At 42.2% G+C, this 23,804-nt stretch overlaps 2 protein-coding genes across 3 annotated transcripts; one reads left to right on the top strand and one right to left on the bottom strand.

Moving 5' to 3' along the window:
* The first annotated feature begins 1,488 nt into the window (after positions 1 to 1,488).
* Positions 1,489 to 17,354, top strand: nuak2 (NUAK family, SNF1-like kinase, 2). Its single transcript, XM_086087720.1, has 6 exons — positions 1,489 to 1,949; positions 5,961 to 6,081; positions 11,664 to 11,815; positions 12,766 to 12,831; positions 13,290 to 13,542; positions 14,410 to 17,354. Exons 1-6 carry the CDS (start codon positions 1,722 to 1,724, stop codon positions 15,462 to 15,464), a joined length of 1,875 nt encoding a protein of 624 aa, XP_085943846.1. The 5' UTR covers positions 1,489 to 1,721; the 3' UTR covers positions 15,465 to 17,354.
* Positions 11,892 to 23,695, bottom strand: ccnd3 (cyclin D3). Of its 2 annotated transcripts, XM_086087721.1 has the most exons (4): positions 23,483 to 23,695; positions 21,926 to 22,064; positions 17,833 to 17,912; positions 11,892 to 12,786 (listed from the first exon to the last, which is right to left on the bottom strand). In XM_086087721.1, the coding sequence occupies exons 1-4, from the start codon at positions 23,525 to 23,527 to the stop codon at positions 12,697 to 12,699; spliced, it is 354 nt and encodes a 117-aa protein (XP_085943847.1). In that variant the 5' UTR covers positions 23,528 to 23,695; the 3' UTR covers positions 11,892 to 12,696. The 2 variants fall into 2 exon arrangements, with proteins under 2 accessions (XP_085943847.1, XP_085943848.1); XM_086087722.1 differs by lacking the exons at positions 11,892 to 12,786; positions 17,833 to 17,912 and adding an exon at positions 18,903 to 19,841.
* Positions 23,696 to 23,804: the final 109 nt, after the last annotated feature.

Here is a 23,804-nt window from a genome sequence, read left to right as displayed (position 1 = left end):
GTAATTTATTAATTGAAATTGGGAGTACGCGTGTATGTATTTAATTGTTCAATTAGAAATAGAAGTACATGTGTTATTCCATTTTGGCTAACACTCTGTATTTATTTGTTTATTTATTTATTTGATTCTAATTTGGATTAAATACATACACTATCAATCAAAGGTTTGGACACAGCTTCTTATTCAAGAGAATAAGAAATTTTGTGCAAACGTTTGAGCGATAGTGTACATGCTTTGTTCCAGTGTTAATATTACAAAAAAATGTGTATGTAACTATTTAATTAGAATTCATAAATGTGTTATTAAAATTTGAATAACACATACATGTACATTAATGTGCAATAGAAAAGTAGTAACCATTGTCACACAATGCATGAGCTCAGTACAGCATTTAACTACTGCACAGCTATGAAATTATCATTTGATTGTGCTAGTAGAAAGACAGTCGTAATTAGTTACGTTGTGGGCCCAAAACTAATTACGTTATATTCAAGAAATTGTACTGTTCGCAAATTTAAAACAAAATTGTGAGTAGGGTTCCACTCCATGCACGAGTTCCTCTTTTGTGAGATCAAATAGAGATTTAAATTAGAAAGTAGATTAAATGCTGAAATTAGATCAAATAAATGACATGCGTTTATCATTATCGGGATGAGAAATAGAAAGGCGATCGATAATAGATTCACGGTTCACAGATATAGTTATCATGATACAGTTACTTTTTGTGTGTTTCAAAGAGCAAGCACCGCTCACCCTGTAATGTTTTTGTTGTTGTTTTTAATCCATGGAGATAAATGTTTGGACGCGATGACTAGATGGTGCACTCTTGTGGATAGTTATTGCAATGACACTAGTGCTGCGATTGCTTATTTTCACACTGAATAGTGAACGCAATATTTATTTATTTATTGTGTGTGTTTGTGTGTGTATGTGTGTGAGAGGGGGGGGGTATCCCTTATATATGCTAAGGAATTGAGAAAGTTTTTGAGAACCACTGTATATCACATTGATTTAATGTAAGTTATTATTTTCTTCCATGCAAGACATGCAAGCTTTACAGAGTGTTGCTAGTTAATTCTGTGCTACAACCTAACTTTTTTCCACACGTTTTTATTAACTCCCATTCGCAATAACATCCAAAACAAACATGATTGTTTTTTAACCTGTTTGTTTGCCGCAATAGTATCCGTTCGCTTGAATTGAACCTCCACGCACCCTGGTGGTAAATTAAAAATAAATAAATCAAAGGCTAGAATGATGTGCCATTTATAATACGTCACTCGAGGAAGCTGGGAATTGTATGCAAAAAAAAAATATATATATAGGACAAAAACAAAAATCAACAACTAACACCGAGTAAAATGAAATCTTTTTAATGGGTTTCAATTCTCAATCGGCATTGCCTGGTATAACAATCAAGCGCTTCTTCTCGCACCTAACCCCGCCCCCCGCTTCTATGACGTGTCATGAAAAAGCACGCACCTCCCAACCGGCCGTGGTGTACCTGTTGGTGGTTGCCTCTCCGCTTCCAAGTTTCACTTTTCTGCCTCCACGCTTGTCTTCAAGCAGCTCCTGGCGTCCTGCTGACGGACTTGAAAAAGGGGACACATCCGCAGATCCTTTAGAAGGAACGCTGTCAGAGCGCGATACCTGCTGTCTTCGCGTTTAAAAGTTACCCCGAAAAAGAAAAGAAAAAAAGAACCACTGCACTGCAGGTCAGGATGGAGGAGGGCTCCAGCGTTGGCCGGCTCTCGTCGAGCTCTTGGCCGCCAGTCGAGAGTCTTTCAGCCGAAGTGCAAGCTCCGCTTCCGCCTGTCCAGGTGAAGAAGCAAGCCGTGAAGCGACATCACCACAAACATAACCTGAAACACCGCTACGAGTTCCTTGAGACGCTCGGGAAGGGGACATATGGCAAAGTGAAGAAAGCGAAAGAGAGATCAGGCAGACTGGTAAGGTCTAACTAACTAAAGGTCATAACTTGTTATCTTAAGTTTAATGTAATAATCTTAAATGTATATTGAGAGCTTCTTGCCCCCTTGGCCACCTGTTCAGAAACAAAAAAAAGTTATATTTTGTGGAGCAGATGTTTTGCACTAAGATACTTCTATGTGGACTATGTTGGAGATAAAGTCACAAATTTTACCCTTTCTACACAAATCCACTCAAAGAGCGTATTTTGTGAATGTTGTGGCTGTTTGGGCAGCTGATCTGCGATTCTTTCCACTCTGTCACAATCTGAAGGCAATTCTTGTCCTCGATCTTAGCAGCGGACTCTGAAACGTGTGAAGAATGTGCTGGTATCACAAAAGACTACACCAAAAGAGATTGAATGCACCTTGTAAAACTGTCAATGCCCACAAAACTTTCTTACTTTTAAACCTCCCAGTGGCTTGTAATCATGCGGGAAAGGCATTTGGGCGAGTGAGGCACTTAAAAGAAATTAAGAGGTGAATTTATTTCTTTGCAGATGTAAATATCACATCACTGAGAAGTTTGGTGAAATAACAAAAGCACAATTTAAGTTAATCGGAAAGTACAGTGGCGCCTTGAGATGGGAGGACTGTCTTTTTTTAGACGTTTTGCAGATTGTTTGATTTGCGCACAAACATTCAAAATATATATTGTTTATCCTCTGTAAAAAAAAAAAAAATTAAAACACTCAACAAATATTACACTAGGTAACTCGTTAGTTGTTTTTTGTATGACTGTACTATACTGCTCCTTAGTGGCTAATGTGGGCACACCACAAGGAGCAGCACCATCAATTGAATTGAAGCATTAAAACATGATGCAAAAACTGATTAAATCTTTACATTCTCTTATGATTATTTTTAGAAAGTAAATTTTACTAAGCTTAACTTTTGTTGTTTTTTGCGGAGATTGGAACGGAATAATGGCACTTCTATTCACTTCAATGGGGAAAGATAATTAAATTTGCCTAAAGGCACCACTGTTGTTAAAATTTTAAGAGCTTTACCAAAGTCTTTGTCATTTACCTTCTTTAATTTATTTTCAGGTACTGTAAACATGGCAGGTCATTTAACCAAGGACCAATGAAAGTGGCTAATCAAACTGAAAATGTATTGCGCAATCTTTAAAATTGTTGTTGATGATTGACTTGATGATTTGTCAAATTCCCCGGACCATTTATGTGGAATTTTTCAGCATTCTGTCTTATGATATTGTTTGATTAGCCACTTGTTTCTCATTGGTTACGTGAAAAAAATAAATAATAATAATGATTAAAAAAAAAGGTAAATAATGAATAACTATGTCACTTCACAATTTTTGCTATGAGCCTTTTTCCGATAAATGTTTTTGGGTTCTTAAAAACTTCAGTTCTTTTTTTTTTGTTTGATTTCCTTGTGTGTGTGTTTTTTCTTTCTTGCTATGGCAGCCCTGCTCTGGGTTGCGCAAATGTGCAACAATGTCAGTGCATCTTCCATTTCCAGAGCCTTTTGTCTCCACCTTTTCAGTTTGCTGATCTCTCCCTCCTAGCTACGGCTGGAATGCGAAGGGTTTTCCACCCCTGCCTTTTTTCCCAGACTGACTCTCTAGATCAAATTCATGACTTAAATGTTTTGTGGGAGTGTCCAACGTCTAGTTTATCAGCAACGTTCAAATCATTGTTATGAGTTTTTTTAGCGTGAAAGTGCAATCAAAGATGGAATTTCCCTCATTGCACCTGCGCACGCCACGTCACTACATGTTGTTGAGTCGTGTCACCGCACGCACGCACACACCGCAGGATGTGAATTGGTGTCTGAGAATCACCCCTGCCGACGTCTTGCTGAGCCTGCTGTCATAATACTGATAAGGTCTAGCAACTGGCCGCTCTAAATGTGCTTCAAGCAAAGTCTTGCCTAAATAGCCTTTAGCATAGTTGTAAATACAACATTCCTCTGCTTTGTTATTATTTACCTGCCCTACTACTAATTGGGCAGAAGCGCTACAGCTTCATTTTTGCATTCAGACTGCCACTTTGATCTGAAAACACACTCGTCATCTGAGTGCATAACCCCACACCAGTAATCAGAAGCTCCAAAAGCTAAACCCTACTAGTTCAGTTTTCCTCAACCTTTATCGAACAAAACAGATGTCACAAAAATATATATGGACAAGCACTGTAGTAGATGGATCATGGAAGTGATAATGCTCTAATACTTAGACGACGGCAATAATAAGTATGCCGACAACATTTATTTTGACGTCACAAAAGTTCAATACCTAAAATTTTTGGCGAAATTAAGGAAAATGCCCTATATTGCGTTGAAAAAAGTCACTTAAAAAAGCCAAATTAGAGTGCATCTCTTAGCTAATTGGAAAAAAGTCCCCAAAAAATAAAGGGATATTTGACTCATTTAGTCATTTTCAGCAGTGAGACGATATTTTATCTATAATTAATATAACTTCATTATGCTTCATCTACAATTAATACCTTTAAAAACACATTGGGCAACTTTCTGTCCACTGAAGATGACATCGCACGCGCTCAGGAAACAAATAACGACCACTCATGGCGGAGTTTGCAAAAGTCACATGACCAAACCCAGAAAACAGGTGAGCCGTGATTGGTCGTTACATGTTTCTTGAGCATGCATGATGTCATTTTCAGTCGATAGCAAGTGGCAAAAAGGGAAGTCAACCCCCCAAAAAATGTCTTCACAATAATATGTTCTATGCAGCACTAGTCTAAATATTTTTGGTTACTGTTGTGTTAGTGAAATATGAGTCAAGCAGCAAAATCCAGCCGTTTTGATCCATTTCTGGCGGCCATTTTGCCACTTGAGTGAAAATGACATCACAGTTGCTCAGGTCTCAGGTAACAACCAATTACAACTCCGCTTCAGAAAACAGGTGAGCTGTGATTGGTCGTTGCCTGAGCCCTGACCAACTATGATGTCATCTTCAGTCGACAGCAAGTGGCAAAATGGCCGCCCGCTTAGATGGATAAGAACGGCTGGATTTTGCTGCATAACCCATATTCCACAAAAGTAATATTAATCAGAATATCATGTTTAGACTAGTGAGGTGAGGTCAAATATATTTTTGTCAAGAAATGTTTAAATTTGACTTCCCTTTTAAAACGTATTACCTGTACTGTATCTCTTTAATAATTGTGTAAAGCTGCAAACGCCAAGCCAAACAACCGTCCTAATAAGGTCAAGGGTGGCACGCATTGATTGTTGTTATTCTGCTTTCTGGGTGGTGTTGCAGTCGCATTCTGGTTGTGTTTGTACTGGAGCCCAAAGATTTTTCGGCTGTGGGTGCCGAGTGCGTAGACCAAACTGACAGTGACAAAGGGCACACACACTGGGATAACCTCACGGGGGTGTGAAGTCATCATGAGTCCAGCGGCCTCATCTGACGGCTATTCAAACAAACGCAGGAAACCCGAGTTCACACAAGTCAGGAAAGGGAGTCTGAGCGGCGTGAGCCACACCGCGCACCCAGACCAGACGCTGATTCACGGCCGGGTGAAACCGACGTGACAAATCTCCACTTTGTCCGCCCGGAGGCTTCGCAAATGAGACGGCTACCCCCAAACACCATCTGGTGCCTCGCGATGACGCTTCTTAACCTTGAGGCTGAGCGGCGAGGAATTCCCGGCATCCCAGATCCAACACATGGATAAAGGCTCGTCAAGGGCCTTTTATTTTAAAGACCTGATTTAGGACTTGTCACAGGAATGTTTGAAGAGAACAGTACTTGGTGCATCATTACCACAGCAGCTTTAAACATCAAGAACTGTTCTTGTCCGTTTTGGTAATAAAGTTATTTAATTCCCTTTTGAATCGTTCTCATGAGGGGGATTAGCTGTAAACCGACCGTGTTCCTCTGGTCTGAAGATAATCTTTGTCTCTGTATTGTATGATTCATTTACTAGATGGCCAATTACTCATTAGAAAGACTGTTAGTGTCCGCCTCAAACATGTTATATATTCCGTTTCTTTTTAAAGGTTGCCATTAAGTCCATCAGAAAGGAGAAAATCAAGGATGAGCAAGACCTGGTCCACATCCGCCGAGAAATCGAGATCATGTCATCTCTGTGTCACCCGCACATCATCACCATATATGAAGGTATGTGCACGGCGCGGTAGTTGTTTTTTGTTTTTGTTTTTTTGAACGAAGCTCCTTTTGTTAGGCCGCGCACGTGAAGATCGGAACGTGATACCCGTAAACAGAGCTGTCGACCGGAGTCTCTTGATTGTTTGTATTCGGAGTGTGCTCACGCAAGTCTTTTGTGGAAACCGATGCTCAATTACATAAGTGCTGACTCCATGTTGCATCACAACAGCAGTGTTGTGGGCGGCGCACATGGCCTTGTGTCTTCCAAGCGCCCCAAATCGAGATTGCCTCAATGCCCACTTGTCACTATGCGTAGGATTGATCCCAATTAGTTTTGCCCGTGTAAGACGGAAGACCACAAAACTTCATAAAAACTAAAAGACTTGAGACTCAACATCTGCTTAACTTGCTAACTTGCTAGCTTAGATGAACAGGCCAATAATAATCATATCTTATCTTATCGGTCTTCTGTCTTTTTGTAGACCAAATGCTGCAGGACTTGAGACTTAATTTAGGATTTACTTGAGACTTGCTCGTGTGAATTAATCCCATCGCTTATAAAAGCAGACCTCCACAAATGGGCTGAACAATCGTAACCATAACAGTCAGGCAGTACTATTCCCCTCCAGTCCTGTAGGTGGTAGCAATGCTACCGTTAGCATTGTTACATGAATAGCTCTCTGACTGTAGTCGTGAGTAGTCTCAGCACAGTGACATTTCCGTAAAACGACAACGCGAGTCTGCTCCTCAGTCGTTTTGATAGCAGCGGGAAATGCCTCTTGGGAAAATGTCCTAGTCAATTCTTCAGAAGTCATCAATCAATGCATCCTTGGTTTAAGATAGCAGATGAGAACAACATCCAGGTATGGTTTATGCGTATGGTGGGTGATATGTTCCACGCCCACCCGCCATTGGTAAATTAGAGTAGAGGTCGTTAAAAAACCTAATACTGTCTGTCACCATAATGGGCTCTTCTTGAGGAGTTGCGTAAACATGCGGCCTTGTTGAAGTTAATTGCCTTCAATTAACTTGTTTTTCTACTTCTCCTGCAGTGCATGGGAGGGTGGGGGATGAGACGCAGTACACGCATTGGCCTTACTGTGTGGGTGCTATTATGTACGAGTAACAACTGTGGTCTGTTCTTAAAAAAAAAAAAAAAGCTCACCAGTGATGTTTCTTAATTGACCAAATATTCAATATTTGGTTTAAAAATGTAATTGATTGTGTTGAATGAAAGATAGAGCCGTTTTTATTTACTTAATTAAATATTACAAAAAAAGGACAAAAATAGCAGCATAAACGCACCCAAATAAGAATCAGCGATAGAGAGAATCCGCAATAAGTGAACCGCGAAGTAGTGAGGGACCACAGTGCTTTTCAATTAGAACAGTACTTGCACTGTGACTGATGTTTCACAATATCACAAGGACGAAAGAACGCAAATAAGGCTAATGTCAATCAAATGAGAAATTTTATACATTTGATCCATCTGTGTTGGATCTCATTAGATTGTGTAGTCGCTCAGTACAGTTCACATTACTATTTGCTAGAGGTGGGAATCGTTGAATGTCTCACGATTCTATTCCGATTTTTGGGTGTGCGATTCGATTCAGGATCGATTTTTTTTTTTTTTTCTTCTTCTTTTTTTTTTTTTTTTTTTTTTTTTTTTTTTTTTTTTTAGCTCAGTATTGTTCATTCGGAAATGTCATCATCATTGCTCTTTTTTTTTTTTTTTTTTTTTTTTTAAATATATATATATATATATATATACACATATATACATACATATATACATATATACATACATACATTTTTTTTTTTTTTGTGTGTGTGGGTGAGTATGTGTGTGTGCGTGCGTGTGTGTGCGTGCGTGATCGATTTTCGATTACGGGTGATTATTTATTTATTTTTTCAAAATGATTTGATTAACTTTTTTTTTTTTTTTTTTTTTTTTTTTTTTTTTTTTTTTTCTTTTTTTTAAGAGCTCAGTATTGTTCATTCGGAAATGTCATCATCATTGCTCTTTTTTTTTTTTTTTTTTTTTTTTTTTTTTTTTTTAAATATACATATATATATATATACACATATATACATACATATATACATATATACATACATACATACATACTTTTTTTTTTTTTTTTTTGTGTGTGTGGGTGAGTATGTGTGTGTGCGTGCGTGCGTGCGTGTGTTTGTTAGCTCACCAGAAAACCTATTAGAAAAAAAAATCTTATACCGTTCACCTAAATCGAACACCAGGAGACCCGAGGGGACCGAAGAAAACCAAGGAAGGTGAAATCCAGCACCGACCAGACACCCCCCACCAGAACTCCTCCCCAGCCCAAGAAACATCCAGACCCCAACAAATCCAAAAAACATAAAGTCAGGGAGGCCTCAAGAGACCAACGGAGAGACCGAGAAAAGGAAGGAAGGACAGACGAAGCCGCGTGAGATCCGAGACACCAGCCTCCACCGATTCAATAACCTGAGGAGGAAACAGATTGTGTCTGAGTTTCGGTAGATGCTGGTGTGGTGGATCTGGCATGCATGAAAATCTCCACCAAAGAGGGGAGCCGTCGACCCCCGCCGGAACAGAGCAAGCGCAACACCTCAGGGCCCCCCAGGCCGCGGCAGCGCCAAAGGACGACCCCCGGGCCCCACCAGGGCCACCGGCCGGAGAGCAAACCCAGGAGCAGGAGCGCCCCCCGCCCCAACACGGCCCGCGCCCCCGGCCCAACGCAGCAGGACGGGGCACTGCAGGCCCACCAGGCACCCCACCGGCCCCCAACCCCCGCCCCCCCACCACCCCCCGCCCCCACCACCCCCCGCCACCCACCCCAACCCAGCCCCAGCCGCCCCCATGCCCCCAATCCCCCAGACACCCCCCACCCCCAGCACCCCCCCACCCCGCAACCCCCACCACCGCCCCCCCCCCCCCAACAAAGCCGCCCCCCCCCCCCGACCCCACCCCGACCAACCGGCAGCCCCCCAACCCCCAGCCCCCGGGGACCACCCGCACCCAGGCACCGGCGCCGAAGAGGGGCCGGACAGCGGAGCGGAGAGGGCAGCCGCGCCCACCCCACCCCCCGCCGTGTGGAAGGACGGAACACCGGGGGCAGAAGGGGGAGATGGGGGCACCGGAGGGCGGCCGACACCCCCGAACCCCAGGCCCAGCGGGGGAAGGCCCCGGTCGTCACCCCAGCGTTCTTTGTGAAAATTAACCCCTGTTACTGAGTCCGCCAGCTCGCGGACTGGCGAACTCTACCCCTAAACCGTGAATGTGACCCCACCCAGTGTATATACAAGTGTGTGTGTGTGGTGCATTAAAATTAGGAGCAGGTGAACCGGAGCCGATGGAAATGATATTCCCACGCTCCGATCCACCCGCCACCCAAGCATGTTGCTGAGTGTATGTGGTGCATTAAAAAAAATAGATAGGGCGGGGGGGGGGGGGGGCGGGTGGCGACACGGACAGGGGACCGCAGCACTGCTCTATACTGCGGCCCCCAACCGATGGCACCCCCACAAGCCCCCAAGCCCCCCCCCCCACCCACAAGTTGTGTGGTGTATTAAAATTGGAGGGGAGTTGTAGGGTGAAGACGGTGTTTCCACCCTACCCCACCCCCCAAAGTGTGTTATGTGCCCTATATGTCTATAAAAGTGTATTGTGCAAACCTAGTGTAGTGAGTTAAGAGGTGTGACCAGCGGGGCCCCCCCCAACCGGGCGGGGGCAGGAGGCGCACCGGCCCACCAAGCCCCCACCCACCCCACCAGGACCCCGGCGGGCATATGGGACCCGTCCGGCGGGGCGATAGGGCTCGCCCCCCGGATACTGGGTCCCGCCCGAGGTGTCAGGACGCCCACCGGAGCGGGGCGGGCACGACACCAAACCCCAGCCACCCCCGCCGGCCCCCATAGCACCGAGACCCGGGCCATGGATGGAGCCCCCGGCCCAGGGGAGGGGAAGGAAGGCGTACCGGGGAAGGGGAAGGGAGGAGGGAAGGGGACGACAAGAAGGGCAGGGGGCAGCGGCAGGGACGCAAGGAGAGGGGGAGAGGAGGAGGAAGGGCGACGAGGGAGAGGGGACAGGGAGGCGGAGGACGGGCGGGGAGAGGCGAGGAGGGAGAGGCAGCAAGGGGGAGGAAGGGGGAGGGGAGAGGGAACCACCGGGCACCCCGGCGGCCCACAGGCCCCGAACCGCGTCGCCGGGCCCAGAGCGACGGACCGCGCCGGAACGGCGCCGCCCCCGACACCAGGGAAAGCCCCGCAACGCAGCACCCCCCAAGAGACCCAGGGAACGGCCAAGACGCAGCCGCCACCCAGCAGCCAACAGAGGGGCAGACCCGCCCACTCCCCGCCAGGGGGGACAGCACCCACAGAATTAACCCACTGGCATGCCGTGAATCCGAATATCAACCCCTGGTGCCCATCGGAGGTGAATCCGCTCGATCCCGCTGGCAGCAGCCGGGTTCCTGACTATGGAAACACAACCATTAGTTACAAATTGCCTAATACAGAAACATCAATGCCAGTTATAACGCTGCTGTGGCTCTCGCTAACAGGCAGAATTAAAATCCAAGTTTAGGTTAAAAAATTCTATATACGTAGACCATGTTTCTTTAAATTTTGACATTTGGTTTTTATTTGAGGCAGATATTTTTTCCATTAAAATATGATTTATGAGGAGGTTAGACCATTGGTCGATATTCAAAGTTTGTTTATTTTTCCAGTTAACAAGAATTGTTTTTTTTGCGATAGTAAGGGCTACAAGTATAGATTGAAATTGTTTATGTGGTAAGTCAATTGTTGTTAAGTCACCTAGCAAACACAAGTTTGGAGAAAACGGTATCCTACAGTCCAAGACAGCGGAAAGTTTTTCTAAGACTTTAGTCCAGAAACACATAACCGGAGTACATAACCATAAAGCATGAAAATAAGTGTCTGTAGTGTTTTGTAAACACTGGAGACAAATGTCGGAGTCTGAGAGTCCCATTTTCTTCATCATATATTGAGTAATGTATGTTCTGTGAATAATTTTATATTGGATAAGTTGTAAATTTGTGTGTTTTGTCATTTTAAAAACATTTTCACAAACTTGAATCCAAAAGACAGATTCCGGAGCTATAGACAAGTCTAAAAATGATTTGATTAACAATGATTTTTGCTTCAATTTATAGATGTTCAAGGAATCGTAATGATCTACTCCAGTCTGACTCGCTAATGCAAATTAATGCGCTACTCGTGGCTCTTTTATCACTCAAAAGCACGGCTCCACGCTGCAAAAAACAACAACTTTTATTGGAATAACTTGATCGTGACTTTTTCCTTCTACTCTCTAATGTGGCTACAAATTAACAGTGTATCAGACCGCGTGGAACCACACTGCCCCTAAGTGGCCAAATCGGGTACAACATGAACAGCGCTCCCAATAAAGGCACACACAAACAAAGGGAAGACAGTATAAAATAATTTAAATAAAATCGATTTAAAATCGATTCTGAATCGTACTAAATGAGAATCGCGATTCTTATGGGAATCGATTTTTTGGCACACCCCTACTATTTGCCTTAAATGGTTCCATCTGTTTTTTTCAGTATTTGAGAACAAGGACAAAATTGTGATCGTGATGGAGTATGCCAGCCAGGGGGACTTGTACGACTACATCTGCGACAGAAGGCAGATCTCCGAGAGGGAGTCGAGGCACTTCTTCAGACAGATTGTGTCCGCCGTGCACTACTGCCATCAGGTAAGGACGCATTTAAATTGAGATCTGATGCGTGCATCCACTAAATTAGACAGACTACATGTTTAACGATAGCTGGACTTTGCAGGCGTTTGCATTTCCCCATATCCCTTTCAAGCGCTTCCTCATGGAAGCTCCGTGAACACGAATGACATAGAGCTCCCCTCGGACCAGTTGCTCAGCTCGTGTTGCTTCCAGGGCAGCAGAACCTCCCGCTGTTGCATAATGACCGTTATTAACTGTCAACTGGCTGATTGGAACGGGGATGCTGGGAGAACAATGCAGAGGAAAATGAACACAGCCTGCAGAGAGAGAGAGGGAGGCGGCGTCGGGGCTGAAGGCCAGCCGTCCCAACACACACATTCACGGTCACTAATGAGGGCGTGATGGAACAGAGACAAGCACACTCGCACACCATCGGCCCACTCCAGCAGGCCAAAAGCTAAAGCTTCAGCGGAGGTGCTTTAGATGTAGATCATATTCACAGAGTATATTACCCCCATCGTGTTCCATGTCAACCACCTGTTTTGTTTTATTGGTCCCTGATATAAAGGGCAATTGTAAAAGGTTGGATATATTTTTGCCCAACTTTGAATCATTAACAAAATGCAGACAATAGATCTTTATATCAAATTCACATTACACCTCACGGAGCATGTTCCCTGGCCACAAGCGTCCATTCCTTTTTTAAGGAGCAGATGACCTGCATTTTTTAAAAGGCAAACATTAGTGGAAGGTATGCCCCCTGCAGAGCTAAGGACAATGAACCATAGCTCATGCACCAGGAAGAAGAAGAAAGAATGTGTTCCAACCTGGGGGGAAATAATCCTTTTATGTCGTGTAGGCAATCCTACTATAAAGTGAGGATTGTCATGTGTGGAAGTTCACAGGTAAAATGTTGTGGAAAATAAGTGATATGTATTTATTTCTTCTTCTTCTTCTTCTTCTTCCAGAATGGAATAGTTCACCGGGATCTGAAATTGGAGAATATTTTACTAGATGGCAATGGCAACGTCAAGGTATACAGCTCTCTGTAATTGATTATACAGCTGTGTCTAAGACTTGTTATTTTTATGTAATTGGTTTTAAATGATCAACGTTAAACGGACAAAAGTATTGGGACACTTGGTCATTACACTTGAACATGAAAGAAAATATATCTGTAAACGGCAAGTGTGTTTGTGGGGATTTTTTTCTCCGTTCATGCTGTGAGGTCAGAGGTCATTTATGTTGAGGACCCGTCTCACGTTTTCTGTTCTAGTTCATCCCAAAGGTGTTTGGGCACAAAATCATCCAAGCATGCTTTTACAGCCCTTGTGGTATTCAATGGGGGAACTGTAAAAAGCGCACTCGCCAAATTGTCTTGATTAGATATCTGAGAGGAAGGTGTCGCAATAGGTTTGTCCAGTGTATTTGGTATGTTCAAGTTAGAAAGGCACTGAAAGTGAAATGTATCTACCTCACACTTTGGTTACAGATTGCGGACTTTGGCCTGTCAAACCTTTATCACGGCGATGAGTACCTACAGACATACTGCGGCAGCCCGTTGTACGCATCCCCGGAGATTGTAAACGGTCGGCCGTACCGTGGGCCGGAGGTGGACACGTGGTCTCTTGGGGTGCTGTTGTATACTATGGTTCACGGCACCATGCCATTTGATGGGAACAACCACAAGGCACTCGTCCAGCAGATCAGCACCGGAAATTACCGGAAACCAAATAAACCCTCTGGTGAGTGTTTCTTTACAGTGAGGAGAAATCATTGCTACTACTGTACCTAAGACAGGGAGGTTATGTGATCATATTTTAAGTGCCATAGATGTTGTTCTATACATTTTGGTTGGAAACCACGCATATGTAATCTGATTTGAATATAATTTTTGTGAATGTAATGTGTCAAAAAAAGGTCCTGGACCTGGACGAGTGTCACAAAAGCTCACATTGAAGGGAAAATTTGGGTTTTGGGTTCATTTTGTGACATCAGGCCTGAAACACAAAATATAATGCCCAAATAAGGTATTAATATTACCTGTATAGTATCCAGATGTGTATTAGAGGGGAAGTCAACCCCCCCAAAATTCTTGACAATTATATGTTCTATCCAGCCCCACTAGTCTAAATACGGAATTCCGGTTAATATTGAATTAGTGGAATATGAGTTAAAGCAGCTAAATCCGGCAATTTGTATCAATATCAGAAGGCGGCCATTTTGCCTTTTGCTGTCGAGTGAAAATGACATCAAAGGTGCTTTGGTCTCAGGTAACAACCAATCACAGCTCAGCTTCAGAAAACAGGTGAGCTGTGATTGGTCGTTACCTGAGCCCTGAGCAACTGTGATGTCATCTTAAGTCGACAGCAAGTGGCAATATGGCCGCCCCTTGAGATGGATAAAATCAGCTGGATTTTGCTGCGTAACTCATATTCCGCAAATGTAATATTGATGTTTAGACGAATGAGGTCACAAATAATGTATTATTGTCAAGAAATGTTTATGGTTGACTTCCCCTTTAAAAGTGAAAATCTCCTTAGTTATATTTATTTATATATATATATATATATAACCATAAATGTTCTTTTTTTGCTCTTGCTACCAATCAGATGCGTGTGGTCTCATTCGTTGGATGCTAATGGTAAACCCTGACCGCAGAGCCACAATTGAGGAGATAGCGGGACACTGGTGGCTTAACTGGGGTTACCAGCAGGCCCTCCTAATTGAGACAAAGGCCAGCCAAGTTGAGGAGACGGCGTCGACGACCCCTTCGCCCACGCAGCACCCGGCCGGGCTGGCCAGCGTCGCCAGCTGGCTGCGGCGTACGTCAAGGCCTTTGCTGGAGAACGGCTCCAAGATGCGCTGCCTGCTCCGCTTGCAAGCTAGCGGCGGGGCTGTTGTCGTGCGCCAACGCTCTCTGCGTAGGTCACGGAAGGAGAATAATGTCTCCCAGCCCGTCCACGAAGGGGGTGCTGACGCTCGGCCTTCCAAAGGCATTTTAAAAAGGAGGAACAGTGTGAAACAGAAGGCGATGAGCGAGGCTCCTGTTGACGGTTCAGCGGAGCAGCAGCAGAACATTTTGGGTTTGTCCACTGCAGCCAGTGACCCGTCCGCTGCAATGCTACCTCGCAAAGGTATCCTAAAGAAGCCCACCGAGCTGGAATCGGGCTACTACTCGTCCTCTCCTGACAACAGCGACTCTGGCTGGGTCCTACAATCTAAAACGTGCCCTTCAGCGGCAACCCACAGAAAAGGCATCCTCAAGCGAAATGGGAAGTTCTCCTCAGGTGGGATGCAGGAGTTTGGCTCACTGGATCAGCTGACAGTTTCACTACCCAGCAGGGGCGCCAGGGTGAGATCAAGCGGCGCCATCAGCGAGGACAGCATTTTGTCCTCGGAATCGTTTGACCAGCTGGATCTTCCAGACTGTGTCGGACTCCCAGCGCGCCCAGAGAAAGCGGGAAGGCCCACCATGAGAGGGTGCGTGTCCGCTGACAACCTGCTGGACATTCAAGAAGACGGTATTCTTGGAGATGGGCTGCAGAGGCAGTGGAACTGTTATGAAGCCGGAGTGGCCGACAGCGCCTTCTCCATTACCGACTGCGATAATGTCACCGAGGCTTACAAGCAGGCCTTGAGGATTCACAGCCCAGCTCCAAGCTGAGCATTACGAAGACGCTGTCGCCATCCTACGCCAAAGCACATTCTGACAACATATCAGCAAGCGCACGTCATCTTAGTGGCCAACATCAGGAATTTCACACACCAAAGAAGGGAAGAAGGGAGCGATACTTAAAAATGTAAAAAGGCAAGGTTGAGTGCTCAAACTTTCAAAAAAGTCATCCTAAAACCAAAAACACCTTGAATGTTTTTTTTTTTTTTTTTTAAATAGGACAGCAGTCATTTGGGGGCCCTTGTTCCTATTCTAAAACCTTAGTCCACCACCTCCCTCCCCCCACCCAGACGCTTAAGTATTTATGGCTTAACGGCACTTTTATCATGCAATGTCATTGTCAGCCAGGTTCAACTTGAGTACTGCCTCTCTCTTACTTGTTGCGGCTTTTACAGCATTTTATGATGCAAACAAACTTCAACATTTCATGATGCCAAAGAAGAGCGCTCTTATTCACACTAGTGGATCCTTTTCGTCTTGGGGAAGTCAACCTTAAAACAATTTTGACAATAATACTAGTCTTAGCATGACATTCTGATTAATATTACATTTGTGGAATATGAGTTAAGCAGCAAATTCCTGCTGTTTTTATCCATCTCAGGAAGCGGCCATTTTTCCACTTGCTGTCGACTGAAGATGACATCACAGTTACTCAGGGCTCAGGCAACGAATAATCACAGCTCACATGTTTTCTGAAGATGAGCTGTGATTGGTTGTCACCTGAGACCTGAGCAATTGTGGTGTCATTTTCACTCGACAGCAAGTGGCAAAATGGCCGCCTTCTGATATTGATAAAAACGGCTAGATTTTGCTGCTTAAACTCATATTCCATTAACGCAATATTAACCAAAATACCATATTATTGTCAAGAAATGTTTACGGTTGACTTCCTCTTTAAGATTGTGCAAATGCTCAGGACACATTATTTACAATAAATGTTTTCTTTTGAAATGATGCAGTCCACGTTTGGATGATAGTATGAATAACAACTTGACACACTGACGCGTAACAAGCGTAACCTGTTGAACCTGCTGTTACACCCAAATCTACACTAGTGCACGTGCACGTGCACAGGTAGCCACTGGCTTTGAACAGATGAGGTTTTCCAGTCACAATCCAGGAAAAACAGCAGCATTTGTTTGAAGTAAACAATGAGGTTTATTAGCGGAACGTTAATGTGTAACTGCTGAAATAAATGATGGCTCACGGTGCTTGGGTGTATTTGGGTTTATTGCTCAGGCCTTCTATTTTATTTGGGAATACTACGGGAAATTTGCTAAAGCCAGATAAAAAGTTGTATTCATTCTATTATAGCTTACATGTAAATGCTGTTTACAAATAGTGAGCAGTCATGTCCATGCTGCATTATGCTACTGGTAAAACATATTTGACAGATAAGAGTATATTTTGTTTTTATTCCATGACATTTAATGGTGGTTAAAAAAAAAGAAGACATTTTTATGTCTCTTATTTCACACTGGATTTCCTGACAATAATAGTAAAAAGTTGTAACATGATAGCTGATAAATGGGGGTGAAATTAGATTATTGATTGCATGTAAAAAAAAAAAAAATTAAAAATCCAGAACTGCAAACCTCTCCTGAAACTGGAATGTTGATATAGCAATGTATGCGTTTCAGGTTTTTCTTTGACAAACTGAAGCTCATCAGGAATGTAAAGCAGATGTGAATGTGTGTACAGTAAACGCAAAGCTGAAATTGTCAACATTTCAGCTAGTTCTTGTCATTTCAAGAATTTTTGGGCATCATTTCATGTGCCTTTCGGTATTTCAATACCTTTTGTTGCAAACTTCAGTTTGTTTTTTTCCATGTGCCAAAGTTATTGTCTTGTATGACACTTGTGACTGGAATCATTAAAAAAAAAAAAAAGTACCTAAGTGCTGCCTCATGTGAGTCATTTATATCACAGTCCTTTTATGTGATAGTTCAACACACTTATAGTAACAATGAAGATAAAAACAAACACTTTAAAGATTTCAAACATGTTTTCATGCAATATTAAAAAAAAACATTTAAAACTATGAGCTTTGACTCCAGTTTGGTGTGACGTAAGAAAGGCTAACCAACGTACGGTAAATGTGCAACAATGACTTAGTGTTTGGAAGCTTCTGCAATAACAAAATTCCTAAAAACAATCTTAACAGGATGATCATTCGAAAATGGAAAACATTGCATCACCCACGCAAGTGATCAGCACGCTATGAATAAGTTGTTGTGTGAGCAAAAACGCGCTGCATTCACACTTCCCTGTGGTGGCAGGGAGGAGTTTCCAGCTGGCTTTAGCCAGGCGTCACTGACGTCAATAAAAGATGGTCAACATCAGCGGGAGTCTGACTGACCTCTGATCTGCAAACAGTGGTTTGGAAAGGGGAAGGCAGGATGAGCTCCATTGCACTCTGAAGCAGAAGAGGATGGATCCCTGTGGCCGAGGTGAAACGCAAAAGTTCAACAGCAGGCCACGGACAACATGAGCAGGGGTCAATTTTACATTGCCTATCGGTCTGCTTGAGCAAGACTCATGAATGAAAAGATCTGCTATAAAGGATGTACAGAGGAATCTCAGTTTTTGCATTGCCTAGCTTTTCTACAATTAGGTTTTCAATGCTTTTATTGTGTCCCAATTTTGGTACATCTGCTTACATTAAGCCTTTGTATTGCGGTGGCGCTCCCAGAAGAGAACCCTGTATATTCTTGATACAATATGAAAAGTTATGAATGGTAAGTCAACACAAAAAAAATCTTTACAATAATATAGTCTATGTTGCCCCACTAGTCTAAGCACAGTATTCTGATTAATATTGCATTTGTGCAATATGAGTTAAGCAGCAAAATGCAACCTTTTTTATCCATCTCAGGGGGTGGCCATTTTGCCACTTACTGTTGACTGAAAATGACATCACAGTTGCTCAGGGTAAAGACCAATCAGAGCTCACCTAGTTTTTGAAGCTGAGCCGTGATTGGTTGACTTGAGCCCTAATTTTCTTTTCTTTTTTGTTCAAGCTATTCCTTATGGGTGAATTTAACATGACACATAAAAAAAATCTGCTCAGTGTAGTAAAAGATCAACAATGAGTGATAATGAGGATAAAGCTCAAATCAACCAAATATTAAAAAAAAAAAACAAGAGTGTTTTGATTTCATTGCACAGTTTGGTTTCAGTCGCTCTTTTTGGAAAGGAGAAATGACGAAAAACGAGTTTCTACTGTCGTTGAAAGTGAAACTGACGTGAGCAAACAAACAAACACCTTACCAGGTCAATGGCCAGTAGATTGGCCAGAAACTTGAGCAGTGAGTCAGACGAGTTGAGACAGATTTGAGTAATAGCGGACGGCAAAAATCATGAGACTTCAATTCTGGGAATAAATGAAAAAATATATATACTGTACATAACATAAGAGAACTCAGTAAATGAAAGTATTAAGCAATATTTTAATAAAACTGGTTACATAAAATCAATGTCAGTAAAACAAATACAAAAATATGAACAAAATGATAGAAGCCTTACATACTATATTGATAGACATTTTCTCGAGGTAGAAAATACGGAAGTCAAATTCAAGAATGCAGAAGTACAATTCGAAACGCGGAAGTCCTTTTGTTTTGCATGTGTTTAAATAATAACAACAACTGGCTTATTATTCATTCTTTAACAGATAAAATGAAAACATTTTCATTGTTCTTCTGGTCAGGAACTCATTCATTTAAAGCATCGGTTTAAAGTTGCACATAGGTTAAATAGGGGCAAAATAAGTCTATCAGCCCATTAGTATTTCTTTTTCTTTTCATATTTTATAAGTTTCATTTTCTGTCATTATTGCACTACCCGGATATTCATTACTGTCGCACTAAGTTCCTCATATGTGTATGCATATATTCATGACAATATGCTCACTTTTCACGGTGGGCGATATGTTATTTCCATGTTAGTACAAATCAAAAATTTGAATTAAGGTTACGCCAGTCCCTTATTCAACCTTGCATTTAAATCTCTTGCATTTCCATATATAACATCCAGAGCAGTAAGAAGAGGAGGGCAGATAAATATGACAGATGCTGCTATTGTGGACACACCCTGATGGACAAAAGGAAGCACTTTAAAAGCTGTCATTTGCTAAAAACATGCCAATCTGACACATAACCTTCAACGCCTCGGGAAGGAGAAGGTCCGAGACACCCAAAAGTCGACCATTCAACCCCTTACTCGCACACCTCTGTGAATGGGTCGCAGTGTCAGGGGGTCGGGAGTTGTCATAACTTTTTGTTGGGTTTTCCATTTCACAGAGGGTCTAACGCTGGGAGTTGTCGACCCGCCTGGGGCAGCACCACAGAGATTCGTGAGAAGCGTGGACTGAATAGGGGGGATGGTGGTCATTCACTGCACACAATACTGAATTACACAAACTCAGCTCTCTGTCTCCTAAATGAACTGCTGACACAACAGAATCAAACTTATAGCGAGCTGTATTGTGTCCACTGTTCCCAATGGTGAAAGTCACTTAATTTCCACAGAATGACGACGATGACAGGGAGAGCACATAACCTCTGCCAAGGCAGAGTGGTCTAAATTGTAATGATCAACAAAAAAGTATAGTTTTAGAGACAAAATATACACAAAATGTGCCACGAAGATATGTGGATAGCAACTTTTAGTGTAATAAAAAAAGAAAAATCACATGAATAGAGATTTTTTTTTTATTATGGATTTTAAAATTCTGTATATTTTGCGCAAGCTTTTAATATTTTCCCCACTACAGTACCCATTAACCAATGTTTAGTTTGCCGTTCAGGCACATTCAGATGACCCCGAGTCCATATCTTATTCGCTTATATGGTATGTATGTAGCTCGCCATGGCCCACGCTGCTTTGGTTGGTTTAGGGCGGCTGACTATTTACTTCTAAATACTTGTATCTCATTAGCTGTGGGAACCACGCCTAATTAGGCGCATCAATCGGAATGAGTTACGCTAACAATGTAATGACGTCATCATGTGACTGTCGTGAAATTTTAAAGCTCGTCTATGTAACAATGTGCCCAAACATATCTTTACAATAGCCGTTTGATTTTACCATTTGTTTATCATCTTCTAAGCAAGCCTTTCACCAATACTTTTCAGACTGGATTTGTGCCACACATTTCGGAATTACATTTTCTACATTTAGCAAATATAAGCAGCTTATATAACAGATAGCAGAGATGGACATATTTTTTTCAAGGCCGATATCGATAATGATTCGTAGTCTAGAATAGCGACAGCAAATATTCTGAGTTGATATTCATTTTCAGTAAAAGGGAAACAAATATTGCCGTCAAAAAATAAATAAATAAATAAATGTAACTCCTAACTTTGGTGAAATGTCTTCAAGTATATTTTTTATTAAACAACTATTCAGACTTGTAAAATGTTGACGTTTTTTTTTTACTCTTAGATAATAGACATCTTTGTTTTAAAATTCTAACAAAAAGTTCAGGGAGCTCCCATGGTAACTAAGTTATAAAAGTTTAAATGAAGACAAACCAAATAAATAAATAAACACCGTAGCTCCCTATAATTTTCTACTCTAATTAAGTGTTTCCAAATTTTCAAAATAACTAAAAGTTTTAAACATTCCCGTGTCTTTGTTTTAATTTTTAAACAAAATAAAAGATGCAAAGACTTCCCAGTGTTCCCATAAAGTTAACTGAAGATTTGAATAAAAAAGGCAGATAACCCGATACCCGATACCGATACTGATAACCGGGTTGGCCGATAATTGGCCTATCTTTAATTTGAAGTGGAGACTGTGGAGCTAATGCAGGGCAACACAGTGAAGTGGTTTTTATTTTATTGTATTTATTTTTTTTGAAGCTATCCTTATACTATCCTTGAAAGTTACAATGAGGCAATGATGAATCTGTTTGACCACTGAGCGGCCCAGCTTATGTCACGCAAATGGTAACCAGAACTCTGGCTGACCTAGTAGTATCTGCTTGGTTTATAATAATACAACATATCAGCAAGGAACCCTGGGCCTCAAGTATTATGTACTTTGTAGACTTGTAGCATTATTTTTAAATTGATTTAGTAACTTGGCACTGGCGTTATGGGCACAGTTAGCCCTGATTAGAACTCCGGCAGCAGTGTTTCGAGACAGCTGCAGCTAGTTAGTGCTCTTTTTTTTGGGGGGGGGGGGGGGTCTAGTCGTAGTCAACCTTACTTCAAATGAGGGCATAATCCACCCTTCCACAAAGTTAAATATTTATCAAAGTAAGCGGAAAAACAAAGGGAGATTAAGATATACTTGCAGGATGTAATGATAAAATGTGTTCAAACGCAAGAGGTGAAATGTCAAACAATAATAAAGCAAAAATATTATTTGGCACTGTGGTCTGATCAGCACACAATTCATATTGACATTTGCCGGATTTTATGTAACTTTGTTATGCAACTCACCGATGGCTGCCAGTGCGACGTAGGAGTGGACGTGTCGGCGCACGTTGGGAAAGGTGCTGGGCGCATAAAGAATCGGCTGCAGGAAGTCAGAGGGGAGCACGGAGGCCAGACTCCACTTGGACACCACTGACACCTCGAACTGCTGGAACACACACGCACATTTCGCTCAAGAATCCCATGCAGGACCAAGTTATACTGCACTTGTTGATAACGTCTAGAGAATTTGCTATGTTTAATTGTTTGATTAGCAGTGCTTCACAATTTAAGTGCTGCCCACTAAAATAAATGCCTGTTGTGGCCTGTTTAACCAAAGGGTGTTATTTAAGAGAGCCTTTTAAGGAGTTGAAGAGATAAATGATCCAGTTTATCAAGAAGAAAAAACAACACTGGAGAATGTTTGTGCAGCTCAAATATGTTTTTCTGCTGTTTTGTCCTATTAACCTTCTGATCCCTGTGACAAGTTGGGAAACACTTTGAGTGAACCATCTAGCTGGCATTTTGGTGAAAACAGGTCATGTTTTTTTTGTTTTTTGTTTTTTTAAGAGTGTGGTTACAATAGTTCTCAGCTCTGGTGTGGAGTTTGCATGTTTCCCCCCATGCTTGGTTTTTCCTCCAAGTACTTTGGCTTCCTCACACATTCCCAAAACATTGAAGGCTCATCTATACTGTATGTGCATTGGATACATATTTACCAACAACAACACCCAAAAGTTCCAGCCTAGAGTCTCGCACAACATGGCAGAGTCCAGGTAGTGGACCGCCAGCGGGAACACCTCCTCCTCCTCACATTTCTGCATAGTTAGTATCATAGAACCTGTTTTAAACTCACACATAGAAAATTGTTGGACTACCTGGAACATCCAGATGACCAGTGTCCTCCTATTGTGGGGCTGGATGTTCTGCTGGTTGCCAGGCAACTAAGGCAAGTGAGAAAACACCTGGATAGTGGTGCCCCTATAGGGATCTCAGGTTCCGGACAGTCCGGAGGTCACCGAATTCCAGGTGGCAACCCGCACGTACAGCCACATCACCGTCATACACCAGTTCAGGGACACAATATTTCTCCTGGGATAACGTTAGATTAAGAACATACACTAAATACCCACAACAAATAAGCAATTCGGTGTTTCAGTAGAAAGCGTTCACCAAAAAATATATATATATATTTAAATAACAAGAAATGATCATTAAAATACATTAGAAATAAACAATTTATATACTGTAAATGTAATCACTCTTGATCATTGGGGTATTTGCCAGAGCAATTATATAACTCCTGGGAACCATTTAAAATTGTGAGAAAATATAAAATGTTTTATTAAGAACTGAGGTCATTAGATAGAGCGAGAATTTTCCAAGTTATTTAGGAATTGCCATTAGGCCCATTTAGCTTAGCTTAGTTCAGCTGCTAGCGTGTGAGTTTCCTTCGCTATTATCGCAGTAAATACTGGAACAACTTTTTTTAATAGTCTTTAAAACTCGTGAGGCAAGTGAAAATAAATAAAAATAGAGACAGTGTCTTACTGAGTGGACTCATTCCGAACTGGAAAAACTCACCGTGCGAACCACCACCGTAGACATTTTAGCATGTAACGCTAGCATTCAAATGCTGCTAAGTGGCCAAATTTAGCAAAAAATAAATAAGTCTGTTCCTGACAAACTATTGCAAATAGTGCATTTTAAACCAATGTATGCAAATCATTGATTTTTTTTTAACCATTATTTAACCAGGAAAATCCCCAGATCTTTTTTTCAAGGGAGTCCTGGCCCTTAGGCTATGATGATGATGATGATTAGCTATTAAAAGAAATAAATGTATTTGCAATACGACATCTATTTAAAGGAAAACAAATAATGTAAAATATGAAGAGAGCAAGTG

This window comes from Leptonotus elevatus, chromosome 10 (assembly GCF_054856555.1).
Source record: "Leptonotus elevatus isolate MCC_2025b chromosome 10, RoL_Lele_1.0, whole genome shotgun sequence".
In the NCBI taxonomy this organism is placed as follows: domain Eukaryota; kingdom Metazoa; phylum Chordata; class Actinopteri; order Syngnathiformes; family Syngnathidae; genus Leptonotus; species Leptonotus elevatus.
Note: the sequence above shows the minus strand (reverse complement) of the source record. Positions and strands in the feature narration are given on the sequence as shown.